This window comes from Dasypus novemcinctus, chromosome 17, assembly GCF_030445035.2.
Source record: "Dasypus novemcinctus isolate mDasNov1 chromosome 17, mDasNov1.1.hap2, whole genome shotgun sequence".
Lineage (NCBI taxonomy): Eukaryota > Metazoa > Chordata > Mammalia > Cingulata > Dasypodidae > Dasypus > Dasypus novemcinctus.
The window spans coordinates 84,360,041-84,385,351 of NC_080689.1; the positions used below are offsets into that span (position 1 = coordinate 84,360,041).

General features: G+C 41.8%; 2 gene segments (V, D, J or C); both read left to right on the plus strand.

Annotated features, from left to right (window-relative positions):
• Positions 1-383: 383 nt before the first annotated feature.
• Positions 384-992, plus strand: LOC101431982 (immunoglobulin kappa variable 1-39-like). The segment is given in 2 exon segments: positions 384-465; positions 649-992. Coding segments are annotated over 2 exon segments (393 nt in total).
• A 17,152-nt stretch (positions 993-18,144) lies between these two features.
• The window catches only part of LOC111760351 (immunoglobulin kappa variable 1-39-like), a 43,317-nt gene continuing 36,150 nt past the window's right edge, over positions 18,145-25,311 (plus strand). Inside the window, 1 exon segment of the V gene segment in view lies at positions 18,145-18,197. Coding sequence covers positions 18,149-18,197 — 49 coding nt within the window.

Below are 25,311 nucleotides of genomic sequence, written 5' to 3' on the forward strand. Positions count from 1 at the left end.
TATTCCACCTAAGTTTGGGCACCATAGTTACAACACTTAATTAAGTTCTGATATTACACTTACAGATGCATGCATTTTCTTACAAATTCCTTTTGTTTTCAAGATGGGTGCAGTTGATTTGAAAGAGTAAAATTGCTGAAAAAATATTTCATTTTCCGAATTGTTTCAATTTCCGACTATTGTTGACAGTTAATTTGATTTCTTGCCTTTTGCAGGAATGTAGTTACATTTCCTGTGCCCATGATATTTTTATCTCTTTCCATTATTTATCTTCACAACTCACTGCACAGGTACATTTGCCTTTATACTCTCTATTAATTTGCATTTGCTCCTTGGGGACTTGGTTGTCTGCTCAGAGCCTTATTAATGCAGTATCCTTCGAAGTGCAGACTGAGTACATCAGTTGGGTGAGCAAGATGATGTCACATTCCCAACTGCTCATCCTGCTGGTGTTCTGGGCCTCAGGTGAGAGGTTTAGAAGGGTATTATCTTTATAAATTTTGAGAATGGTTTTAACATGCAGATTGAGCAAACCATTTCATCTAAAGCAGTTCTGAATATATATGATAAATAAGAAAACCTACATTTAGATACATATTTTGTACATTCAAAATTAAATGTATGATCTATGTTCTTTTCTGGTTGCAGGTGCCAGTGGGGACATCGTGATGACCCAGTCTCCAGGCTCTGTGGCTGCATCTGCAGGAGAGACCATCACCCTCAAGTGCAAGGCCAGTCAGAGTGTTTATAGCAACTTACATTGGTACCACCAGAAACCAGGACAGGCTCCTAAACTACTCATCTATAATGCATCCAACCGGCCATCTGGGGTCCCTGATCGATTCAGTGGCAGTGGGTCTGGGACAGATTTCACTCTCACCATCAGCAGATTCCAGCCTGAAGATCTGGGAGATTATTACTGTCAGCATAGTTATGGCTATCCTCCCACAGTGCTTCAACCTCGAACACAAACCTCCTCCCCAGGGCTGTAGGGCAGTGAGTCTTGCAGCACCAGCTGCTTCCTCCTCAAATAGACTTGAATATGTTTGCCTCCCTCATCTGTTTGAGAAACCACATCCTTTAGGGGACTGTACCATAGAAATCTTTTTTTCTCTTAGCCAGATCTAGTGACAGGGTGAGTTGACCCTCTAGGCTAGGGTCTTTTATACTTTACAGCCTGATGGATTGCTTCTCTATTCATTGTATCTCCTTAGTGTTTAAAAATTTATCATCTTCTTTCCTTATCCCTTCCATATTCTTCCTTCTCCCCCATTATCTTCCAACTCTGGTCCTTCCCAAGATTAAATCCTTGATCCGTCATATTCAAAACTTCCCCTATGGAAGGTCATTTACGTCCCTAACTCATTTCATTCACTGGACCCTTTGTCATTCATGCCTTTCTCTTCATTTTCACAAAAGAGTATTTGATTTGCTACTCTACCTTCCTTTTTAATTTAGATAATCATTTTCATTTCTTTTTGCCATCAAATAGTAATTATGGGTGCCTTAATATACTATACTTATTTAAGACTACTTAGGTTATAAGGGGTGATGCTCAGCCAATGAAATATGTTGATTTCAGTTTGGCTGCTGCTTTGTGGCTGGAATTGAAAGCTCCACTTTTGAAATATGGGGGAGGAAGAGACGGTTGGGTACCAACTTCAGCTCCTGATAAGTAAATTCGCTGGACAAAAATATAACCCTAAGGACAATTAAGTATGAAATTGTTCAAGTGAGAAAGAGGCCGGTAGCTGGCATCTTAACTCAGTGCCTGGCAGAGGGGAAGCGGGGAGGACTGAAAATCACAGTGCAGTGGGGACTGGCTTCCTTCCATCCAGGCCATAATGCAGGTCTAGCCTAGGCCCCAGCCCCACCTCTACATGGAGGAAGCTGGGGCCTGTGGCAGCCTCTCTAGGAAATTACTGGCCAAGTCTCAGAGGCATTTGATCACCCAAACTTGGCAATGCAAATCACCCTAGAGGAATTCTGTGGCTGGAATTGGAAGCTCCATTCCCAAAAACAGGGGAGGAGAAGATGTTTGGCCACTGCTTTCAGCTACTGATGAGTAAATTTGGCTTGATAAAGTGTAACACTAAGAACATCTAAAGTTTGAAACTGTTGAAGTCTGAAAGAGGCCTTTGTCCTCCATTTTGATCCTGTCTCCAGCGTGAGGGAAACCAGGCTGAACAAAATCACAGTGACTGTAGGAACCAGTTTTTTTCACCCAGATCACCCTGAAGCCTTAGCTCAGGCTTCAGCCCCACCTCTGGCAGGGAGGAGGATGGAGGGCCCTGCATAAGCTTATCCAGGTAATGAATAGTACATTTGGCTGGCAAAGACTGAATAATTGGAATTCTACCAGGGCAACTGTGGTCATCTTTGGACCTGAACTGCATAGATTGTTGCCCACACCTACAGCTCCACCCCTACCCAAGGCAAGGGAGAAAGGGGTGTGAAGCTTTGCCAGTCTCTCTGGGCAGCTACAGTTTAGTCCAGCACAACTTGTATTATTTCACAAAGCTATGACTTTGTCCCTACTCCTGGTAAAGGAGAAAGTTGAGAGATGCTTCCTTGGTACCTGGTGCAATGAGGGCAGCTTCGGCCTCCATATCTTGTAACACCAACTACATCCTTGGCTCCTACTATACAACCAGCAAGGGAGAAAGGGCAGGAAGCCTGAAACTAATGAGAAAAACTACACCCAGAGTAAATACTCTAGTAAGCCTGATGCCAAGACACAACCAAAAATTATAATCCACACCAAGAAACAGGAAGATATGGCCCAGTTAAAAGAACAAGATAAGCCTCCAGATGACATAAAGAAGTTGAGGCAACTAATCATAGATGTTCAAACAAATATCCTTAATAAATTCAATGAGATAGTTAAAGAGATTAAGGATATTAAGAAGACACTGGATGAGCACAACATAAAATTTGAAGGCATATATTGAAAAAAATCAGATCTTATGGGAATGAATGGTGCAATATGTCAAATTAAAAAATATTGGAATCACAAATACCAGATTTGAGGAAGCAAAAGAAATGATTGGTGAGCTTAAAAAATGGCCTCTGAAAGTGAACATAGAAATGAACGGATGAAGAAAAGAATGGAAAAAATTGAACAAGTTCTCAGGGAACTAATGACATGAAAAGTCCTGAAAACATACATGTCTTGGGTATCCCAGAAGTAGAAGAGAAGGGAAAGGGGATAAAATTAATATTTGAAGAAATAATGGTAGAAAATTTCCCAACCCTATTGAAGGGCATAGATATCCATGTCTAAGAAGCCCAATGTACTCCCATTCAGAATACTCCAAATAGACCAACTTCAAGACACACACTGACCAAAATGTAAATGCCAAAGTCAAAGTGAGAATTCTGAGAATGAGATAAAAGCAATGCAAAAGAATAAGGATACCCAATAAGATAGAGTGCTGATTTCTCACAAAAAACCATGAAGACAAGAAGAGAGTGGTATGATATATTTATGATACTGCAAGAGAAAAACCTCCATTTGAGAATCCCTCAATCAGAGGATACATAGGAGGGACTTCTGGACTTGATCCTCTTTTTTTAAACATTTTTAAATTTTTGTACTTATTTTTTCTTTAGTTAGGCCAGGAAATTATTCAGGCAGGGAAGGAAGAGAAATGAGAGAAAAAAATATATCATGGGTCCCAAATAGAAAAGAAGGGGCTGACAAGTGATAAAGTGAACTAATTTACAGACTATAATTTCTCATTATAGATTATAAATGCCCAGGTTTTACTAGCATGTTCATCCATGTGGGGGATGTTAGAACTTGAAAAATAAAAAGAATGTGTAGAGAGTGAAGGGTTCTGGGAAATTATGTATGATTGTGAGGCAAGATTCAGCACCCTAATGAGGTGAGTGGTCATAAATTTAAAGTGACAAGTTAGAACGTTTCTCCAGTCACAGAGACATGGATATGGGCATGTGAAGTGGGGGTTTTTACCAATGGTAGGGTTTTGCTGGATGAAGATAATAAAATACAGGAAGGGCAAGTGATTTCTTGATGTGTGTAAGGGAATCACTATTAAGCAGCATCACAGAATTTAATCTGGGTAAGCAGGTAAGTTAGAATATGACGCATTAGGGAAAATGAAAATAAATTTTTTAAAATGTATTTTTCAGAAAAAGTAAAATCATGATTTTCCTAAGGATATAAAAAATTTGTGTTAAAATTTTTATTTTACTCATGATATGAGAGAACCAGACAGAGATTATAACTTGTCGAAAGGAAAACTCAATACAGCACAGATTTATATGGAATAAAGGAATGTAAAGATGAATTACAAATGGAGACAAAATGATATTTTAAAGGAAAAAAATAAGGTATTTATTTTTATTCATTTAAATTCATACTGAAGAAGGAATGTTCCAATATTGCAAAGGGTTAGAGTGATCAATTTGATTTTATCTTATTCCTGAAGAGTTCTTCCCCTTTCAATTTTTAAAAATCAATTTTATTACTACATATTTTTAAACAAATAAATTTTATTGATACATACTAATAAAGCATACAATTCACCCAAATTGTACAATCAATGGTATTTGGCTTAATTACATAGTTGTGCATTCATCACTACAATCATTATTGAGCATTTGTAGACTCTAATAATTATTTCTAGGTGAGTCTGCAGGTAACCTCTGGTTTAGGCAGAGCTTGATGCACAACAGGGACACTGGAGATTTCATGGCTTACTTTGAGCTTTCCTAGAGATCCTGAGAAGCAGCTGGGGACAGATAGCCCTGCTCAACTCTACCATTAGCTTGGTCCAATCTCTCTTCCTATAAAAGTCAGAGGACCTGGAGGGAAAGTGGGAGCCAAACTCCCTAGGCATCAGGAGCTGCAGTGAGGCACTACTGCATCATGTCACCCAGGGACATCTGTGACCACTACAGGGATGCTGTGAGCATGCCCATCCCAGTAGGAGGGAAAGGAGGGAAGGTGGCAGTGGGTGCCACCTTGATGCATCTACCTAGGCTTCCTGAACCAGAAAGGCAAGTCAGAGGAGAAAAGAGCTCTGGTACCTGCACAGCACACCTAGCACACAGGAGAGGAAATCTCAGAGAAGCAGAATGAGAGTGGATGCAGAGATATTATTTGTTTATTGCCTATCCCTCCAAGTAAAATGAAAGCATTATGAGGTCAGGGCTTCTTTTTTATTTCTTCCTAAGTTAATGTCCTAAGTTTAAAAATGTTCCTGGTGCTGTTTGCTTAAGTCTAGAAATATCACTGATTTTGGGTGGGAGGAAATGAAGAACCTGCTCTATGACATCTTAGAAGCTGAAGCCATTTTACCTATCACCAGGAGGTGGTGAGGCTGCACTTTAGGTTACTAATTACTTTGTTTTTCGACAAACTGACCTAAAGGACAGTGCTAAGGGTGACATCTAAGTATCTTGTTGCTCATTTTCAGAGATAGTATTTGCTGTGAGGGCAATGCAGGGGTCTGATTCTGGATATAATGAGTAACTGGAGAGGAGTTAGCAGCAATTCTTTTGGGATTCAGGTCTCAACCAGCATATGAACAATTCAAAGACATTAGACTCTGAGAGATACATTTAATAGGTATATTCTGCTGGTCCACGTTGAACCTTTAATTCAAGGTCATTTTCTAGTTACGTCATCAGCTGGTACTTGGGAGTTATCCCTCAGTGCCAGGGAGGCTCTTCCCTGGGTGTCATGTCCCACGCTGGGGGGAAGGCATTGCATTTACATGCTGAGTTTGGCTTAGAGACTGGCCACATTTGAGTAACATGGAGGCTGTCAGGAGGGAACTCTTAGGCACAGTGCTGCTCTAGGCCTTGTTCTTATTTCAGGTGTATAGGCTCACAAGCATAGTCATTAGTATCAGGGGCTCACTATTGGACCCTCATTCCTTCCTGGTCCTTACCGTTGCACCTGGGGGACTGCCGCTGCTCCCCTAGGGACCACGACAGAGCCCCCCCCTGGCCAGGAACCCAGTACCACCCCAGCTGTTGTTTTTAATTATTTCCACTATGAGTATATCCAAACATTACAATGCACCCTGGACATATGTCCTGTATAGTCCCTGTCAGCCGTATATCACCTGTCAATAGTATCCTATACCAGTATTCCTCCATTGCCATTATTGAACCACTCTGTGATCCAGAACTTCCTGAAAATTGAAGCCTAATATAATGTCAGGTTCCCTTACTAGTAAAATGGAATATAGCAATGAATTTAAAGGCTAGATCTAGAATACATATGGAAAAATTCTACATCCTATCTTTTTCTTTTCTTTTTTCCTAATTATTGAGCTTCCCTTCACAAGAGCCTTAGATCACAGTAATTCATATATACAATATACAGTACTCCCACATATCCATTATAAAACCTTTTCCCTTCCACAGTGATAATCTTTTAACTTATTCATATCATATTTACTGAAACTGATGTACAGATATTGAGACAATAGCTTTCAAACAAGGTAACATTTGTGTTTACATTGTGGTTTATACTTTAAGCTACACAGTTTTCTAAATTTTTTAGTTATCCTATGTTTTACATTATGGTTTGCATTATTAGTCTGTCGTCCCTTATCTGTTTTTGGTGTAATATTACATGTTTTACATCCATCCTTGTGTACTCTTGTGAAACACTTCATTTGCCCTCACATTTACTTTGGTTCCATCTATTCAATATCTATTTCCCCCTCCCCTTGGGGCCCACAGTGACAGTCAATCTTCATTTCTTGAGGAGCCATGTTCAGAGATACTTGCACCAGTGTTGAAGGCTTGACTTGCTCAACTGCTCTAATGACCTGGGAGCCACCCTTTCTCTTGAGAGATACGGTTTCCTCTATTTGATGGCATTAGTCCTCCCCAGGATGTGGGTCTACCTTCACTCTCATTATATGGGTCTCTACCCAATGGTATAACCCACTCTGGCAAAATGAGCATTCAGATATTCCCTAGGAGTCTGTCCTGTGTCAGATTATCCCCTTTGAGTATCTTAAACAGGTAACTTTCCTAATTATATTTTGAAAAGTTTTTCTCAGCATTTTATTCTCAACCAACACCTGACAATCTCCTATGTTCATATGTTTCCCCTCCCTCCCCCCAATTTCTTGGGCAATATTACCAATCTGCCCATTCCTAACCGCCCTCAAACATGCAAAGCCCCACCCAAAGGTAACCCTATGTCCCCATTTTATCTCTTCCTTGTGCACATACTTACCTCCAGCTTATCATAGATTTCACCCATGTAGATGTCAGCTTACATCCTTCCTCTACCCCCCGATTTCCTGTAAGCCTATCTTCCAGTCTCTAGCGCTCTGAGGCAGCTTGCTTATTTCATGTCATTGAGGTCATGTAGTATCTGTCCTTCAATGCCTGGGTTGCTTCACTCAACATAAGGTTCTCAAGATTAATCCATGTTATCACGTGTGTTTTGAGTGTATTTGTTCTTAAAGCCGAGTAGTATCCCATTGTATGTATATACCACATTTTATTGATCCTCTCATCTGTTGATGGGCATTTGGGTTGATTCGAACTTTTGGTGATAGTGTACAATGCTGCTAAGAACATTGGTGTACATATATCAGTTTGTGTCCTTGTTTTCAGTTCTGCTGGGTATATACCCAGCAGAGGTATTGCTGGGTCATATGGCAAATCTATGGTTAGTTTTTTGAGAAACTGCCAAACTGTCCTCCAGAATGGTTGGATCCTCCTGCATTCCCACCAGCAGTGGATGAGTGTTCCCATTTCTTTACATCCTCTACAGCATTTGTATTCTTCTGTTTTTTTCATAGCTGCCAATCTTATAGGAGTAATATAGTATCTCATTGTAGTTTTGACTTGCATTTCCCTGATAGCTAAAGATTTGAAGCATTTTTTTCATGTGCTTTTTAGCCATTTATATTTCTTCTTTGGAGAAGTGTCTGTTTAAATCTTTTTCCCATTTTTTAAATGGGTTGTTTATCTTTTTGTTTTCAAGATATAGGAGTTCTTTATACATGCAAGTTATAATTCTCTTATCAGATATGTGGTTGCCAAATATTTTCACCCATTGTGTAGGTTCCCTTTTCACTTTCTTGATAAACTCCTTTGAGGTGCAGAAGGCTTTAATTTTGAGGAAGTCCCATTTAACTATTTGTTCTTTTGCTGCTCGTGCTTTTGGTGTGATGTTCATGAAGCCATTTCCTATTACAAGGTCTTATAGATGTTTCCCTACACTGCTTTACACAGTCTTTATGGTCTTGGCTCTAATATTAAGGTCTTTGATCCATCTTGAGTTGATCTTTGTATAAGGTGTGAGATGGTAATCCTCTTTCATTCTTCTACATATGGATATCCAGTTCTCCAGGCACCATTTGTTGAATAGGCCATTCTCTCCCAGTTGAGAGGGTTTGGTGGCTTTATCAAATATTAAGTGGCTATATATATGAGGTTCTATATCAGAACTTTCAATTCGATTCCATTGGTCTGTGTGTCTCTCCTTATGCCAATACCATGTTGTTTTCACTACTGTAGCTTTGTAGTATGTTTTGAAGTCAGGTAGTGTGATTCCTCCAATTTCGTTTTTCTTTTTCAATATGTCTTTGGCTATTTGGGGCCTCTTTCCTTTCCAAATAAATTTCACAGTTAGTTTTTCTAGTTCCTTAAAGAAGGCTGTGTTGATTTTTATTGGGATTGCATTGAATGTATAGATCAGTTTTGGAAGGATAGACATCTTACTAATATTTAGTCTTCCTATCCATGAACAGGGAATATTCTTCCATTTATTTAGGTCTTCTTTGATTTCCTTGAACAGTCTTGTATAGTTCTCGGTGTATAAGTTTTTACATCTTTAGTTAAATTTATTCCTAAATATTTGATTTTTTAATTTACTATTGTGAACGGTGTTTGTTTCTTGATTTCCTCCTGATCTTGCTCATTATTGGTGTACAGAAATGCTACTGATTTTTGTGCTTTGATCTTATAACCTGCAACTTTACTAAACTCATTTATGAGTTCTAGAAGCTTTTTTGTAGACCTCTCAGGGTTTTCTATGTGTAGGATCATGTCATCTGCAAATATTGAAAGTTTGACTTCTTCCTTTCCAATTTGAATGCCTTTTATATCTGGTTCTTGCCTCAGTGCTCGAGCAAGTACTTCTAAGACAATGTTAAATAGAAGGGGAGAGAGTGGGCATCCTTGTCTTGTTCCTGACTTTAGAGGGAAGGATTTTAGGATTTCTCCATTGTAGACGATGTTGGCTGTAGGTTTTTCATATATACTCTTTATCATGTTCAAAAAATTTCCTTATATTCTGATCTTTTGGAGTGTTTTTGTCAAGAAAGTGTGCTGTATTTTGTCAAATGCTTTTTCTGCATCTATAGATATAATCATGTGATTTTTTTTCCCTTCAATCTGTTTATATGGTGTATTACATCGATTGATTTTCTTATGTTGAGCCAACCTTGCATATTAGGAAAGAATCCTACTTGGTCTTGGTGTATAATTTGTTTAATGTGTTGTTGAATACAAGTAGCAAGTATTTTGTTAAGTATTTTTGCGTCTAGGTTCATTAGAGTTTGGTCTGTTATTTTCCGTTCTTGTGGTTTCTTTGTTTGGCTTTGGTATGAGGGTAATGTTGGCACTATAGAAGGAGTTAGGCAATGTTCCCTCTGTTTCAATTTTTTGGAAGAGTTTCAGCAGGATTGGTGTTAGTTCTTTCCTGAATGTTTTGTGGAATTCACCTGTGAAGCCTTCTGGCCCTGGGCTCTTCTTAGTTGGGAGGTTTTTAATGACTGATTCTATCTCTTTACTTGTGATTGGTTTGTTGAGATCATCAATTTCTTCTTTCCTCAATATAGGCTGCTTATGTGTTTCTAGGAATTTGTCCATTTCCTCTGAAATGTCATTTTTGTTGAAATATAGTTTTTCAAAGTTTCCTCTTATGATAGTCTTTATTTCTACGGGGCCAGTGGTGATATCTCCTTTCTCATTTCTTATTTTGTGTATTTGCATCTTCTCTCTTTTTTTCTTTGTTAGTTTCACTAAAGGTTTGTCAATTTTATTGATCTTCTCAAAAAACCAGCTCTTGATCTTGTTTATCTTTTCAAGTGCTTTCTTATTTTCAGTTTCCTTTAGTTCTGCTCTTATCTTTGTTATTTCCTTCCTTCTTCCTGTTGGATTACTTTGTTGTTTTTTTCCTAATTCCTCCAAATGTGCAGTTAGTTCTTCAATTTTTGCTCTTTCTTCTTTTTTGATGTATGAATTTATGGCTATAAATTTCCCTCTCAGTACTGTTTTTGCTGCATCCCATAAATTTTGGTATGTTGTGTTATCATTATCATTTGGTTCAAGGTAGTCACTGATTTCTTTTGAGATTTCCTCTTTGACCCACTGTTTTTCTAAGAGTGTGCTGTTTAATTTCCAAATCGTGGTGTGAAATCTGGGCCTCTGTCCCTTGCAAATTTCCAGCTTCACTCCACTGTGGTCAGAGATATTATTTTGTATGATTTTGATCTTTCTGAATTCTTTAAGCCTTTCTTTGTGGCCTAGCATATGGTCTATCTTGGAGAATGATCCATGTGCACTTCAGAAAAGTGTATATCCTGCTGTGTTTAGGTGTAATGATCTGTATATATCTATTAGATCAGCTCCTCTAATACACTGTTCAAATGTTTTGTTTCTTTAGTGATTCTCTTTTGAGACGTTCTGTCCAGAGTTGATAGTGTTGTATTAAAATCCCCCTCTAGAATTGTAGATGCATCTATTCTTTCACTTAGCTTTTCCAGCATTTGCCTCACGTATTTAGAGGCGCTCTTGTTAGGAGCATAAATATTTATGATTGTTCGTTCTTCTGGAGAGATTGTCCCTTTCACTAATATGTAGTATCCATCTTTGACTCTGACAATTATTTCACATTTAAAGTCTATTTTGTCTGATATTAATATAAGTAATCCTGCCTTTTTTTGGTTATTGTTTGCTTGTAAGATTGTTTTCCAACCATTCACTTTCAGCCTCCATGAATCTCTGGGTCTAAGATGTGTCTCTTGTAGACAGCATATAGATGGGTCATATTTCCTTATCCAATGTCCCAGTCTGAATCTTTTGACAGGTGAGTTTAATCCATTGACATTCAGTGTTATTACTTTCAAGGAATTATTTATGTTAGCCATATTTTGATTGGACTTGTGTTTGTTACATTTTGTTTGTTTGTTTTTCTTCTCTTTTTGTCTTTTTTGTTGCTCTTACACTCTCCTCCAACTCTGCCTGTCTTGTTTTTTCCTTTCTTCCTGCAGAGCTCCCTTAAGAATTACTTGAAGGGGAAGTTTCATGTTGGCATACTCTGCTCCCCTTCCTGGTTTTTAGTTTGTTCATTGGATTCAGCCATGTTTTCCTGATTGCTGGTTTGGTTCGTAGATTTTTGTTGCTGTCTGGTCATCATTTTATCTTGATGGGTTTAATCAGTTCCTTAGTTTCTTTGTCTAGTCTTGGGGATTAATTAGCTGTTGTTTTTGTGTAAGTGTTATATTTTCTCTTTGTCACTTTGCTATTCTTATTCTAATTTCTTATTGCTGGCTGAGTTCACTTTGAAGGAAAGTATTAGGGCCAGGGAAAGGCAATTGTGTAAGAAAGGAAAATGTGTAAAGTAGTATTGGTAATAAATGTTAAAAGAGCATCAATATGAGATCTGGGAGGATGGATATTAGATTCATGTAAGTTGTGTAGAGGTATAGCTGTAAGTAGAGTACCTATCATGATGTAGTCGACTGAATATGGGAGGAATATGGTATGAATTTAAAAGCTAGTACTTTTGTGAGGGAGGGAAAGAGAAAAGAAAGGCAATAGTTTCAAGAATGGATAAAAGACAGAAAACAAAACAAAGGTATTAGAAATTAAGAGTTAGACAATTTGGGGATCCAAGAAAAGGAGGTGGAATATAGGAGAGACAGTAGATGATGGAGGGTATCAAGATGTGGGGGAAAGGGGATAGTGTAGGTAGCCAAAGTCAGTTCATACAGAAATGAGGCAATGGAGGATGAGGAAACCCAGCAAATGTGAGGTGTTCCCTGCAGCACCTATTGTATAATTAAGATAAAATAAAATAAGAAGAAAATGAGGGACAAGAAAGAAGAAAAAAAAGAGAAGAAAGACAGAAAGAAAAAGGGGTGGGTAAAGGGAGGGGAACAAGTAAGGAAAAGAAAAAAAAGATATAGAACAACCACAACAGCAACAACAAAAAACCCCCCTAAATAACTAAAAAAAAAAAAAAAAAAAAAGAACTTGGGGGATACAATGGGATAAAAGACTAGGAGATAATGCAATGTTAGCAATCAGGACAATAAAAAATAAAATAAAAATAAGAAAACAAAACAAAAACAAAAAAGAAAAAAATACAAACTTGATGGCTAGGACATTCAAGAACCTCAGATGGACCTCAGGGCATTGTGGATTCTGGGATGGAAATTCTGTGATATTGAAGGCTCAAGAGGTGTGAGTTTCTGCGATGTGGGCCACCAGGGTTTAGGGAACACAGATCTGGCAACCTCAAATCTGGTTAACAGGGAGCCTGGGAGCACCACAGTGCAACACAGCCTTCAGGGATCCCCACAGCTGGGTGCCAGCCCTATGGGGGAGGTCACATCTGCATACTCTGACCTATGTGTCAGAAAGCCGCAATTCCCCCTCTCACTAGGGTCTCTTCTGTGGCTGTATCATCAATTCAACTTCAGGATACCTCCCACCCAGTAAGCCCCCAAAACAGCCACCTGGGGGCGCCTCTACCCTGCAGCCAATTTAATGATGCTGCAGATCAGTAGCCAGGTCCAGGGGGCGGTGCTCCAGCCAGAAGTGCCAATATCAGCATCCGAAACCAAAATTCCCACGCTTCGCAAAATATTCCTCTAATCAGCTTCCAGACATCTCCCATCCTGCCAACCCCTGAAAGACCCTCCTGGTGACGTCTCTTTATTGTGAGCGATTTAAGGCTGCTGCAGATTGGCAGCTGGCCTTGGGGGCAGGGCTCTAGGCGGAAGCGCTATTATTTGTGTCCGCAATCAAAAATTCCCCGCCTCAAAATAAAACTCCCATCTGTCTCCCCAAATTGGTCTGTGAAGGCCTCCTGCCCTGTTAGCCCCCCAATAGTCTGCTCAGGGCTTATGAATTCCCCAGTACTGCCCAACCTCCAGGAATCACCGCCGCAGTGCCAGTGCTGCAGCTGCGACCACCCCAGGAGGAAGCATCCTGCTTGCAGCCCCCACCTCCTTGTAATAGAGCCTCAGTTTATCTTATACATGAATTTTCTGTTACCTTCCCACCAAATCGATGTTCAGACACCTCCTGCCCTGCAAAATCCTGAAACAGTCTGGTCCTGAAGAATTTCCAATGCTGCCCAGCTGTTTTTCTGCAGGAGAGATTATCAGGTGCACTCACTAAGCCACCATCTTGCCCCGTCCCCCCTCTCTCTTCTCCTTCTGGGATGCGGCCACCCCTCGGGCTGAAGTGTGGTTTGCTGGCCTGGCGGGGGAGTGGCCATGGCAGGCCAAGCCACTGCCCCCATAATAGGGTGGCTGGTCGGACTCACCGCCACCCCTGAAGGGAGCTCGGCATGGGCGCAGAGTGCCCTCGGGTCTCCCCTTCTCAGCAGCCATGCTTCCGCGGCCGCCCCTCCTCCCAGATAGCGCCACACGATGCCTTCTTTCTCCCTGCGCAGGCGCAGGGTGGAAAAATCCAGTCTGCCCTTTTCCCTCCCCCCGACAGCAGCAACAGCCAGGCGTGGGCGGAAAAATCCAGTCTGCCCTTTTCCCTCCCCCCGACAGCAGCAACAGCCAGGCGTGGGCGGAAAAATCCAGTCTGCCCTTTTCCCTCCCCCCGACAACAGCAACAGCCAGGCGTGGGCGGGAAACTCAAGTCTGCCCTCTACCCCAGCAACAGCAGCCACCAATCACTAAACCCTGCCCCTTCCCCCAGCAAAACAGCAACAGCCAATCCCTAATCACCACCCCTCCCCCTGTCCAGTACCTCCCACTGACCTTTCGCCGGCAACCAATCAGAACAGGGCGTGGCTTCGACCAATCCGCCTCCCCCAGCCCCTATAAAACTGTTGCCTCTCCCTCAATAAAGTGGACTTGCGTGTTTACCTTGTCTCCGCGGTATTCTTCTGCCGTGCGCCCTCCAGTCCTGAGAGCCCCCGACAAGGGCCTGGCCTCCCTTGTCCCCAGTTCATCGCCTGCTTCTCTGGGCAACCCCCTCGTCTCCGGCTTCGCCGGGCGACCCCGTCAGCCGAACCGCGCAACCCCTTGTGAGACCGATCCCTCGTCTGCTGCCGGACCGACCCCTCGTCCCAAGTAGGACCGACCCCTCGTCCCAAGCGGGACCGACCCCTCGTCCAGAGCTGGACCGACCCCTTGTCCGCAGCCAGACCCCACCTCTACCGACCGAGCAAACCGTCGCACTGGGACACCCATGACACATGTGTTTACATGTCTCTTACTGTCATTTATTTCCCTGAGATGCTGTTCAATTTTTCCCTTCTTTTCTTCATCTGTTCTTTTGTTTGTTCACTTTCAGAGGCCATTTACTCAAGCTCACCAATCTTTTCATCTCCTTCCTCAAATCTGCTATTATATGACTCTAGTGTATTTTAAATTTCATTTATTGTGTCTTTCATTCCAATAAGATCTGCTATTTTTCTACATATACTTTCAAATTCTCCTTTATTCTCATATAATGTCTACTTAATATCCTTAATTTCTTTAGCCACCTCAATGAATTTATTAAGGAGATTTGTTTGAACATCTATGATTAGTTGTTTCAACTCCTTTATGCCATCTGGAGGCCTATCTTGCTCCTTTTTGTGGGTCATATCTTCCTGTTTCTTGGTGTGGATAGAAATTTTTTGTTGGTACCTTGATGTCTGGCTTCCTAGAGTATTCATTCTGGTGCAGTTTTGCTCTTTAGTTTAGGGCTTTCTTGTCCTTTCTCCCTTGCTGGCTGTGTAGTAGGAGCCAAAGATGCAGTTATTATTGTGAGCTGTGGAGGCTCAAGCTGCCCTCAGTGCCTCAGGGCCTGATGAAATTTCTTCCAAATTTCTTCTTGCCAGGTGTTTGGACCAAGCTACATCTGTGTATAATAATCCAAGTTGTGCAGTTCTAGACTGTGAATGCCCAGAGAGACTTATGAAGCTTCAAGTGCCTTTCTCCCCTTCCTGGGGTTGGGGTGGAGCTGCAGGTGTGGGGAGCAATCTAAGCAGTACAGGTCCAAGATGACAGTTGTCCCATACATATCATGCTATTCTATTAGTGCTAGACAAATGCACCGTCATTTACCTGGAAAGGCTGCTGCAGGGCCCGACAACTTCTCCCTGCTAGAGGTGGGGCTGAAGCCTATGATTGGACTGCAGGACAACCTGGGTGAAAGATACCTGTCCCTTCAGTCATGGTGCTTTTCAGTGAGCCTGCTTGTCCTCATGCTGTGTGCATAGTCAAAATGGTGGCTACCAGTCACTTTCTGACTTGGACATTTTAAAACTTTAGCTATTTTTAGTGTTATACTCTAACCATCCAAATTCATTAATCAGTACCTGAAATCAGTGGTCAACTGCCTCTTCCTCCCTGTTTTTGGGAAATGGAGATTCAAATTCCAGCCACAGCGTAGCCCCTGAGGTGGCGTGCGTGGCCAAGTAGGATGATCACCAGCCTCCTTGGTGTGGCCTATATTTTCCTGGATAAGCTGGTGCCTTTTCAGCTATGTCCCTGCCAGAGGTGGGGTTGGGGTTTATGCTAGAAGTCCAATTTGGTCAGGATGGAAAGAAGCTGGTCTCTAGCAGCATTGTGATTTTCAGTCCATGCTGTTTCCCCATGTGCCAGAGGTGCAGTTAAAATGGTGCTACTGGCCACTTTCTAACATGGACAGGTTCAAAATTCAGCTCTCCTTAGGATTAGATGATAGCACACCAGATTCACTGATCAGTATCTTAAGTTGGTGCCGAACCCTCTCTTCCTCCCCCATTTTTGGGAAGTGAAGCTTCCAGTTCCAGCCATGGAATTACTCCTTAAGCAGCATGTGTAGCCAGTGGAAGATGGGCACCAGTCTCTGCGATGTGGAGTGCCCTCCTTGCAAATCTTCTCTGCAAATGGGGATTATCCTCCTTCCAATCTTTCAACGATGTTGCATGATGACCTTCTTGTCTCCTGGAGCCACGAGACAGGTGCTTTAGATAGCTCTGGGGATTACTAACTGCCCTGTAGCATGAGCTGACTCTAGGAGCTCCTTACTCTGCCACCATCTTGCTGGTCTTATTTCTCCTTACTTATATACTAATATGCAGGAAGAGGACATATCTTGTTGTGCATTCTCTAATAACACTAAGTTGGAAAAATGTAATTGCATTTAGCAATTTATTTACAGTTGCTAGATTCACACAATTTTGACATAACATATAGAAATTTTTTAAATATGCATCTCTGAGTCTAAAATATTTCATACTGAATCCTCTGCCATGATGGCAGCAGTAGATGTCTTCAAACTCCAATGTCTCATGACTGGCATCCAGCATTGGTGTTGCCATCAGGAGTGTCCACCGTCTATCTGTGGTAGGAGTGTGGATCATGTATTTCTCTTTTTGTGATGTCCCAGACTGTGTTAATGCCATCTAACTTCCCACACATTTCCTATGCTGCCCCAACTTGTGATCAGATCTGTAAGCCGCACGTTATTCATTTTGTACTTTCATATGAGTTAGCTTAAACCCACTCCATTTCTGTTGTTTGCATCTAAGAGCACTAATCTCCAAAATATTTTTCATATTTGGTAGCATGGCTCTGTATCAAAATTTATTTTTCCTGAATATTTATGACTATGCTAACCTATTTTCATTTCTGCAAATTTATGAAATAACAAAAAAAGTCTAAAATTACTCATTAGTTTATTTCTTAGAATTCTGTTTTACTTGTAAATTTATCTTTTCATTCATATACTTATTAAAAAAATACTAGTTGCAATCTCATACAGTCCTGGTACTTCTTTTTGTACTAGGATTTTAATAATGGCTGTTAATGAATAACATGACTTTTGAATGAGAGAGAATGGGAGATAAACCCAACAAAATACAGGGTTTTTCCATCACAGTGTGTTGGTCCTATGAGGGCTCACTTACCTTGTCAACTAGGTGACAGTGCCTGCAGGACTGGGGCGATGCTTTCCAGGAAGCTTTTTTATGCTCTGAACCAGCATTCAGTCTATGGTGCTATTTCTCCCCTAGCTGAGAGTCACAATCCTGGAATCAAGAGGTGGAAATGCGAGGGGCACCACTCACTAATACCTTAGTTATCCACAGACTAGTGTCCTGTGCCTAGAAGTGTTCATGAAATTGTTATCTGCATAGTTCTAAAAGTATCATTAGTTTTGGGTAGGAGTAAATGAACTGCTATATCAGACCTTCAGAGCTGAAGCTATTTTACGTATGACCACTAGGTGGAGATGTTACACTTCAGGTCTGCTAATCACCACATTAGTGATTTTAGAAAGTGGTTGGCTTAAATGACAGCCCTAAGGGTGACTTGTAAATATTTGGTGACTCATTTCTGGGAGTAATACTGTATTAAGGGCAATACAGAGGACTAGTTTGGGATATATTAAGTGAGATTTCTTTGGGATATTGAAGAGGAGCTTCAAATATCTGTTTAAAATTTAGACTGAGATAGATACACCATACGTGCACTGCATCTTAATCTATCCAATGATATGAGTCTATTCCACCTAGATTTTGGCACCATATTTATAACATTTAATTAAGTTATGATAGTACACTTAGAGATGCATGTATTTTCTTACAAATTCGTTTTGTTTTCAAGATGGCTGCAGTTGATTTGAAAGGATACAACTGCTGATAAAATATTTCATTTTCTGAATTGTGCTGAATAGTTTTGAAATTTGTGGTGTTAAGTTGATGTCTCGCCTTTTGCAGGAGTGTAGTTACATTTCCTGTGGTCATGATATTTTTCTCTTTCCATTATTTATCTTCACAACTCACTGCACAGGTACGTTTGACTTTATACTCTCTATGGATTTGCATATGCTCCTTGGGGACTTAGTTGTCTGCTCAGGGCTCTATTAATGCAGTTTCCCTGGAGATGGGGCCTGAGTGCATCAGCTGGTGAGCAAGATGATGTCACATTCCCAACTGCTCATCCTGCTGGTGTTCTGGGCCTCAGGTGAGAGGTTTAGAAGAGTATTATCTTTATAAAGCTGGAGGATTGTTTTAACATACAGAGTGAGCAAACCATTTCATCTAAAGCAGATCTGAATATATATGATAAATAAGAAAACCTACATTTTGATTCATATTTTATACATTCATGATTTAATGTATGCTCTATGCTCTTCTCTGGTTGCAGGTGCCAGTGGGGACATCGTGATGACCCAGTCTCCAGGCTCTGTGGCTGCATCTGCAGGAGAGACCGTCACCCTCAAGTGCAAGGCCAGTCAGAGTGTTAGCAGCTACTTAGCCTGGTATCACTAGAAACCAGGACAGGCTCCTAAACTGCTCATTTATCGTGCATCCACCCGGCCATCAGGGGTCCCTGATCGATTCAGTGGCAGTGGGTCTGGGACAGATTTCACTCTCACCATCAGCAGATTCCAGCCTGAAGATCTGGGAGATTATTACTGTCAGCAATTTCGCAGCTCTCCTCCCACAGTGCTTCAACCTCGAACACAAACCTCCTCCCCAGGGCTGTAGGGCAGTGAATCTTGCAGCACCTGCTGCTTCCTCTTCAAATAAACTTGAATTTATTTGTGTCCCTCATCTGTATGAGAAACCACATCCTTTAGGGGACTGTACCATAGAAATCTAATTTTCATTGGGGAGATGAAAGGACAGGGTGAATTGACTGTCTAGGCTAGGGTCTTTTAAATTTACAGCCTGATTGATTGATTCTTTCTTCACTGTATCTCCTTAATTTTTAAAATTCACCATCTTCTTTTCTTATCCCTTCCATCTTCTTCCTTCTCCCCCATAATCCTCCAACTCTGGTCCTTCCCAAGGTTAAATCCTTGATCCTTCCTATTCAAAGCTTCCCCTGTGGAAGGTCATTTACCTCCCTTACTCTTTCCTTCACTGGACCCTTTCCCATCCATGTCTTTCTTTTCCATTTCACAAAAGATGGTTTGATTTGGTACTCTAACTTCTTTTTTAATTTAGATAGCTATTTTCATTTCTTATTGCCATCAAACAGTAACTGTGGGTGCCTTAATATACTATACTCATTGAGGAATGCTTAGGTTATAAGGGATGATGCTCAGCCAGTGACATATGTTGATTTCAGTTTGGCCTCTGTTCTGTGGCTGGAACTGAAAGCTCCACTTTCAAAATATGGGGGAGGAAAAGACTACTAATGAGTAAATTTGGTGGGCAAAAATATAACCCTAAGAACAGCTAAACTTTGAAATTTTTCAAGTGAGAAAGAGGCCGGTAACTGGCATCTTAACTCAGCGCCTGGCAGAGGGGAAGCTGGGAGGAATGAAATTCACAGTGCTGGTAGGAAGCGGCTTCTTTCCATCCAGGCCATGTTGCAGGTTTAGCCTAGGCCCCAGCCCCACCTCTACAGGGAGGAAGCTGGGGGACCTGCAGCAGCCTCTCTAGGAAATTACTGGCCAGGTCTTGGAGGCATTTGATCACCCGATGTTGGCAATGCAAGTCGCCCAGTGCAATTCTGTGACTGGAATTGGAAGCTCCATTCTCAAAAACAGGGGAGGAGGAGATGTTTGGCCACTGCTTTCAGCTACTGATTAGTAAATTTGGCTGGCTAAAGTATAATGCTAAGAACATCTAAAGTTTGAAACTGGTGAAGTCATGGAGAGGCCATTGCCTTCCATTTTGACCCTTTTCCCAGCATGTGGCCAAACAATTCTGAACAAAAATGACAGTGACTGTAGGAACCAGTTTATTTCACCCAGATCAACCTGCAACCTTAGCTCAGACTTCAGCCCCAACTCTGGCAGGCAGGAGGCTGTCGGACCCTGCACAAGCCTATCCAGTTAATGAACAGTACATTTGGTTGCAAAGACTGAATAATCAGAATTCTACTGGGGCAACTGTGGTCATCTTTGGAGCTGAACCGCATAGATTGTTGCCCACACCTACAGCTCCACCCCTACCCAAGGCAAGGGAGAAAGGGGTGTGAAGCTTCATCAGTCTCTCTGGGCAGCTACAGTCTAGGCCAGCACAACTTGTATTATTCCACAAAGCTGTGACTTAGTCACTACCTCTGGCAAAGGAGAAAGTTGGGAGAAGCTTCCTTGGTACCTTGTGCAATGAGCGCAGCTTCAGCCTCCATATCTTGTAACACCAACTACATCCTTGGCTCCTACTGCACAACCAGCAAGGAAGAAAGGGCAGGAAGCCTGAAACTAATGAGAAAACTACACCAAGAGTAAATACGCTAGTAAGCCAGATGCCAAGACACAACAAAAAATTATAATCTACACCAAGAAACAGGAAGCTATGGCCCAGTTAAAAGAACAAGATAAGCCTCCAGATGACATAAAGAAGTTGAGACAACTGATCATAGATGTGCAAACAAACCTCCTTCATAAATTCAATGAGATGGCTGAAGAGATTAGGATATTAAGAAGACACTGGATGAGAACAAAGTAATTTTGAAGGCATACATTGAAAAAAATCAGATCTTATGGGAATGAATGGTGCAATATGTCAAATTAAAAAATATTGGAATCACAAATACCAGATTTGAGGAAGCAAAAGAAATGATTGGTGAGCTTAAAAATTTGCTTCTTAAAGTGAACATAGAAATGAACGTATGAAGAAAAAAATGGAAAAAATTGAACAAGGTCTCAGGGAAATAATGACATGAAAAATTGTGAATACATACATGTCATGGGTATCCCAGAAGTGGAAGGGAAGGGAAAGGGGATAAAACTAATATTTGAAGAAATAATGGTAGAAAATTTCCCAACCCTATTGAAGGACGTAGATATCCATGTCAAAGAAGTCTAATGTACTCCCATTCAAAGTACTCCAAATAGACCAACTTCAAGACACACACTGACCAAATTGCCAAATGCCAAAGACAAAGTGAGAATTCTGAGTACAAGATAAAAGCATGCAAAAAAAATAAGGATACCCAATAAGATGGAGTGCTGATTTCTCACAAGAAACCATGGAGACAAGAAGACAGTGGTATGATATATTTGTGATACTACAAGAGAAAAACCTCCATTTGAGAATCCCTCGATCAGAGGATACATAGGAGGGACTTCTGGACTTGTTCCTCAATTTTTAGCATTTTTAAATTTTTGTACTTACTTTTTCTTTAGTTAGGCCAGTAAATTATTCAGGCAGGGAAGGGAGAGAAATGAGAGAAAAAAATGTATCATGGGTCCCAAGTAGAAAAGAAGGGTCTGACAAGTGATAAAGTGAGCTAATTTACAGACTATAATTTCCCATTATAGATTATAAATGCCCAGGTTTTACTAGCATGTTCATCCATGTGGGGGACGTTAGAACTTGAAAGATTAAAAGAATGAGTAGAGAGTGAAGGGTCCTGGGAAATTATGTGTGGTTGTGAGGCAAGATTCAGCACCCTTATGAGGTGAGTGGTCATAAAAAGTGAGACAAGTTAGAACGTTTCTCCAACCACAGAGACATGGATATGGGCATGTGAAGTGTGGGGTTTTTACCATGGGTAGCATTTTGCTGGATGAAGATAATAAAATATAGGAAGGGCAAGTGATTTCTTGGTGTGTGTAAGGGAATCATTATTAAGCAGCATCACAGAATTTAATCTTGGTAAGGAGGGAAGTGAGAATATGAGGCATTTTGGAAAATGAAAATAGATTTGTTAAAATGTATTTTTCAAAAAAGTAAAATCATGATTTTCCTAAGGAATATAAAAAATTTTGTTAAAATTTTTATTTTACTCATATGATATGAGGGAACCAGACAGAGATTATACAGCACAGATCTATATGGAATACAGGAATGTAAAGATGAATTACAAATGGAGACAAAATGATATTTTAAAGAAAAAAATCAGATATTTATTTTTATTCATTTAAATTCATACTGAAGAGGAATGTTCCAATATTGCAAAGGGTTAGAGTGTTCAATTTTTTTTTTTTAAGATTTATTTATTTATTTAATTTCCCCCCCTCCCCTGGTTGTCTGTTCTTGGTGTCTATTTGCTGCGTCTTTTTTCTTTGTCCGCTTCTGTTGTCAAGCGGCATGGGAAGTGTGGGCGGCGCCATTCCTGGGCAGGCTGCTCTTTCTTTCACACTGGGCGGCTCTCCTTACGGGGCGCACTCCTTGTGCGTGGGGCTCCCCCACGCGGGGGACAGCCTTGCGTGGCACGGCACTCCTTGCGCACATCAGCGCTGCGCATGGCCAGCTCCACACGGGTCAAGGAGGCCCGGGGTTTGAACCGCGGACCTACCATATTGTAGACGGATGCACTAACCACTGGGCCAAAGTCCGTTTCCCTAGAGTGTTCAATTTGATTTTATCTTATTCCTGAAGAGTTCTTCCCCTTTCAATTTTTAAAAATCAATTTTATTGCTACATATTTTTAAACAAATAAATTTTATTGATACATGCTAATAAAGCATACAATTCACCCAACTCATACAATCAATGGTAATTGGCTTAATTACATAATTGTGCATTCACCACTACAATCATTATTAGAGCATTTATAGACTCTAATAATGATTGCTAGGTGAGTCTGCAGGGAACCTCTGGTTCAGGCAGAGAGCTTGGTACACAACAGGGACACTGGAGATTTCATGGCTTACTTTGCCCTTTCCTAGAGATCCTGAGAAGCAGCTGGGGGCAGATAACCCTGCTAAACTCTACCATTAGCTTGGTCCAATCTCTCTTCCTATAAAAGTCAGAGGACCTGGAGGGAGAGCGGGAGCCAAACTCCCTAGGCACCAGGAGCTGCAGTGAGGCACTACTACATCATGCCACTCAGGGACATCTGTGCCCACCACAGGGGTGCTGTGAGCATGCCCATCCCAGTAGGATGGAAAGGAGGGAAGGGGGCAGTGGGCGCCACCTTGAGGGATCTGCCTCAGCTTCCTGAACCAGAAAGGCAAGTCAGAGGAGAAAAGAGCTCTGGTACCTGCACTGTGCACCTAGCACACAGGAGAGGAAATCTCAGAGTAGCAGGATGAGAGAGGATGCAGAGATATCATTTGTTTATTGTCTGTCCCACCCAGTAAAATGAAACTGTTATGAGGTCAGGGCTTCTTTTTTATTTCTTCCTAAGTTAATATGTTAAGTTTAAAAATGTTCCTGATGTTGTTTGCATAAGTCTAGAAATATCACTGATTATGGGTGGGAGTAAATCAAGAACGTGCTCTATGACACCTTAGGAGCTGAAGCCATTTTACCTATCACCAGTAGGTGGTGAGGCTGCACTTTAGGTTACTAATTACTTTGTTATTTGACAAACTGACCTAAAGGACAGTGCTAAGGGTGACATCTAAATTGCGGTCACCCCTCGGGCTGAAGTGTGGTTTGCTGGCCTGGCGGGGGAGCAGCCGCGGCAAGCCAAGCCACTGCCCCCATAATAGGGTGGCTGGTCGGACCCACCGCCACCCCTGAAGGAAGCTCGGCATGGGCGCAGAGTGCCCTGGGGTCTCCCCTTCTCGGCAGCCATGCTTCCGCGGCCGCCCCTCCTCCCGGATGGTGCCACACGATGCCTGTGGGGCAGCACCCTTCTTCTTCTTTCTCCCTGCACAGGCGCAGGGCGGAAAAATCCAGTCTGCCCTTTTCCCTCCCCCCGACAGCAGCAACAGCCAGGCGTGGGCGGGAAACTCAAGTCTGCCCTCCACCCCAGCAACAGCAGCCACCAATCCCTAAACCCTGCCCCTTCCCCCAGCAACAGCGACAGCCAATCCCTAACCACCACCCCTCCCCCATCCAGCACCGCCCACTGACCTTTCTCCGGCAACCAATCAGAACAGGGTGTGGCTTCGACCAATCAGCCTTCCCCAGCCCCTATAAAACTGTTGCCTCTCCCTCAATAAAGAGGACTTGCGTGTTTACCTTGTCTCCGCAGTAGTTCTTCTGCCGTGCGCCCTCCAGTCCTGAGAGCCCCCGACAAGGGCCTGGCCTCCCTTGTCCCCAGTTCGTCGCCTGCTTCTCCGGGCGACCCCTTCGTCGCCTGCTTCTCCAGGCGACCCCTTCGTTGCCTGCTTCTCCAGGCGACCCCTTCGTCGCCGGCTTCGCCGGGCGACCCCGTCAGCCGAACCGCGCAACCCCTTGTGAGACCGATCCCTCATCTGCTGCCGGACCGACCCCTCGTCCCAAGCGGGACCGACCCCTTGTCCAGAGCTGGACCGACCCCTCATCCGCAGCCAGACCCCACCTCTACCGACCGAGCAAGCCGTCTCACTAAATATCTCGTTGCTCATTTTCAGAGATAGTATTTGCTGTGAGGGCAATGCAGGGGTCTGATTCTGGATATAATGAATAACTGGAGAGGAGTTGGCAGCAATTCTTTTGGGATTCAGGTTTCAACCAGCATATGAACAATCCAAAGACATTAGACTCTGAGATATATATTTAATAGGTATATTTAAAATTATAGGTTCAAATAAAAGGAATACAAGAATCATAAGTAGTTAGTTGTATTATGAATGAGTATAGCTTAGTTATATTGGAGAAGTAGATTATCATATATTGCCAGATAAGGCCCACCAAAGAGATGGTGATCATGAGGCAGTGTTCCTTGTCTCTGGTTTGAAATCTTGTCTTTTGTGATGGTTAGATTCATGTGTCAACTTGTCCAGGTAATGATGCCCATTTGTTTGGTGAAGAAACCACTGGACTAATTGTTACTGTGTAGATTTAAATCATCAGTAAATTGTAAGCAGTCAGAAGAGAGAATGTCCATCTCTAATTCTGCCTGCCAGTTTCTCCTGGGAAATTCATCAAAACCTTTCTTTGGAGTTCCCAGCTTACAGTGCTCTATAGAATTTGTATGTGTGCATCTCAACAGTCATTTTAGACAATTTTATAAAACCTTGTAATATTTTTATGTCAGTGCAAAGAAATTGTGGTTTCAGACTGTTAATTTTACATCACTATAACCAGGCTCAAACACATCTTTGTTAATCAAAATAGGAATCATTACAATCAACACATTTTTGTTTATTCCCATAGCATAAAAATCTATGCTTTGGAATTCAACGAACTCTTGGAAAGCATTTTCTGCATCCTGTTGGTTGTGGAAGCATTTCCCCTGCCAAAAGTTATTAAGATGCTTGAAGAACTGGTAGTCGACTGGCAGGAAGGCAGGTGAA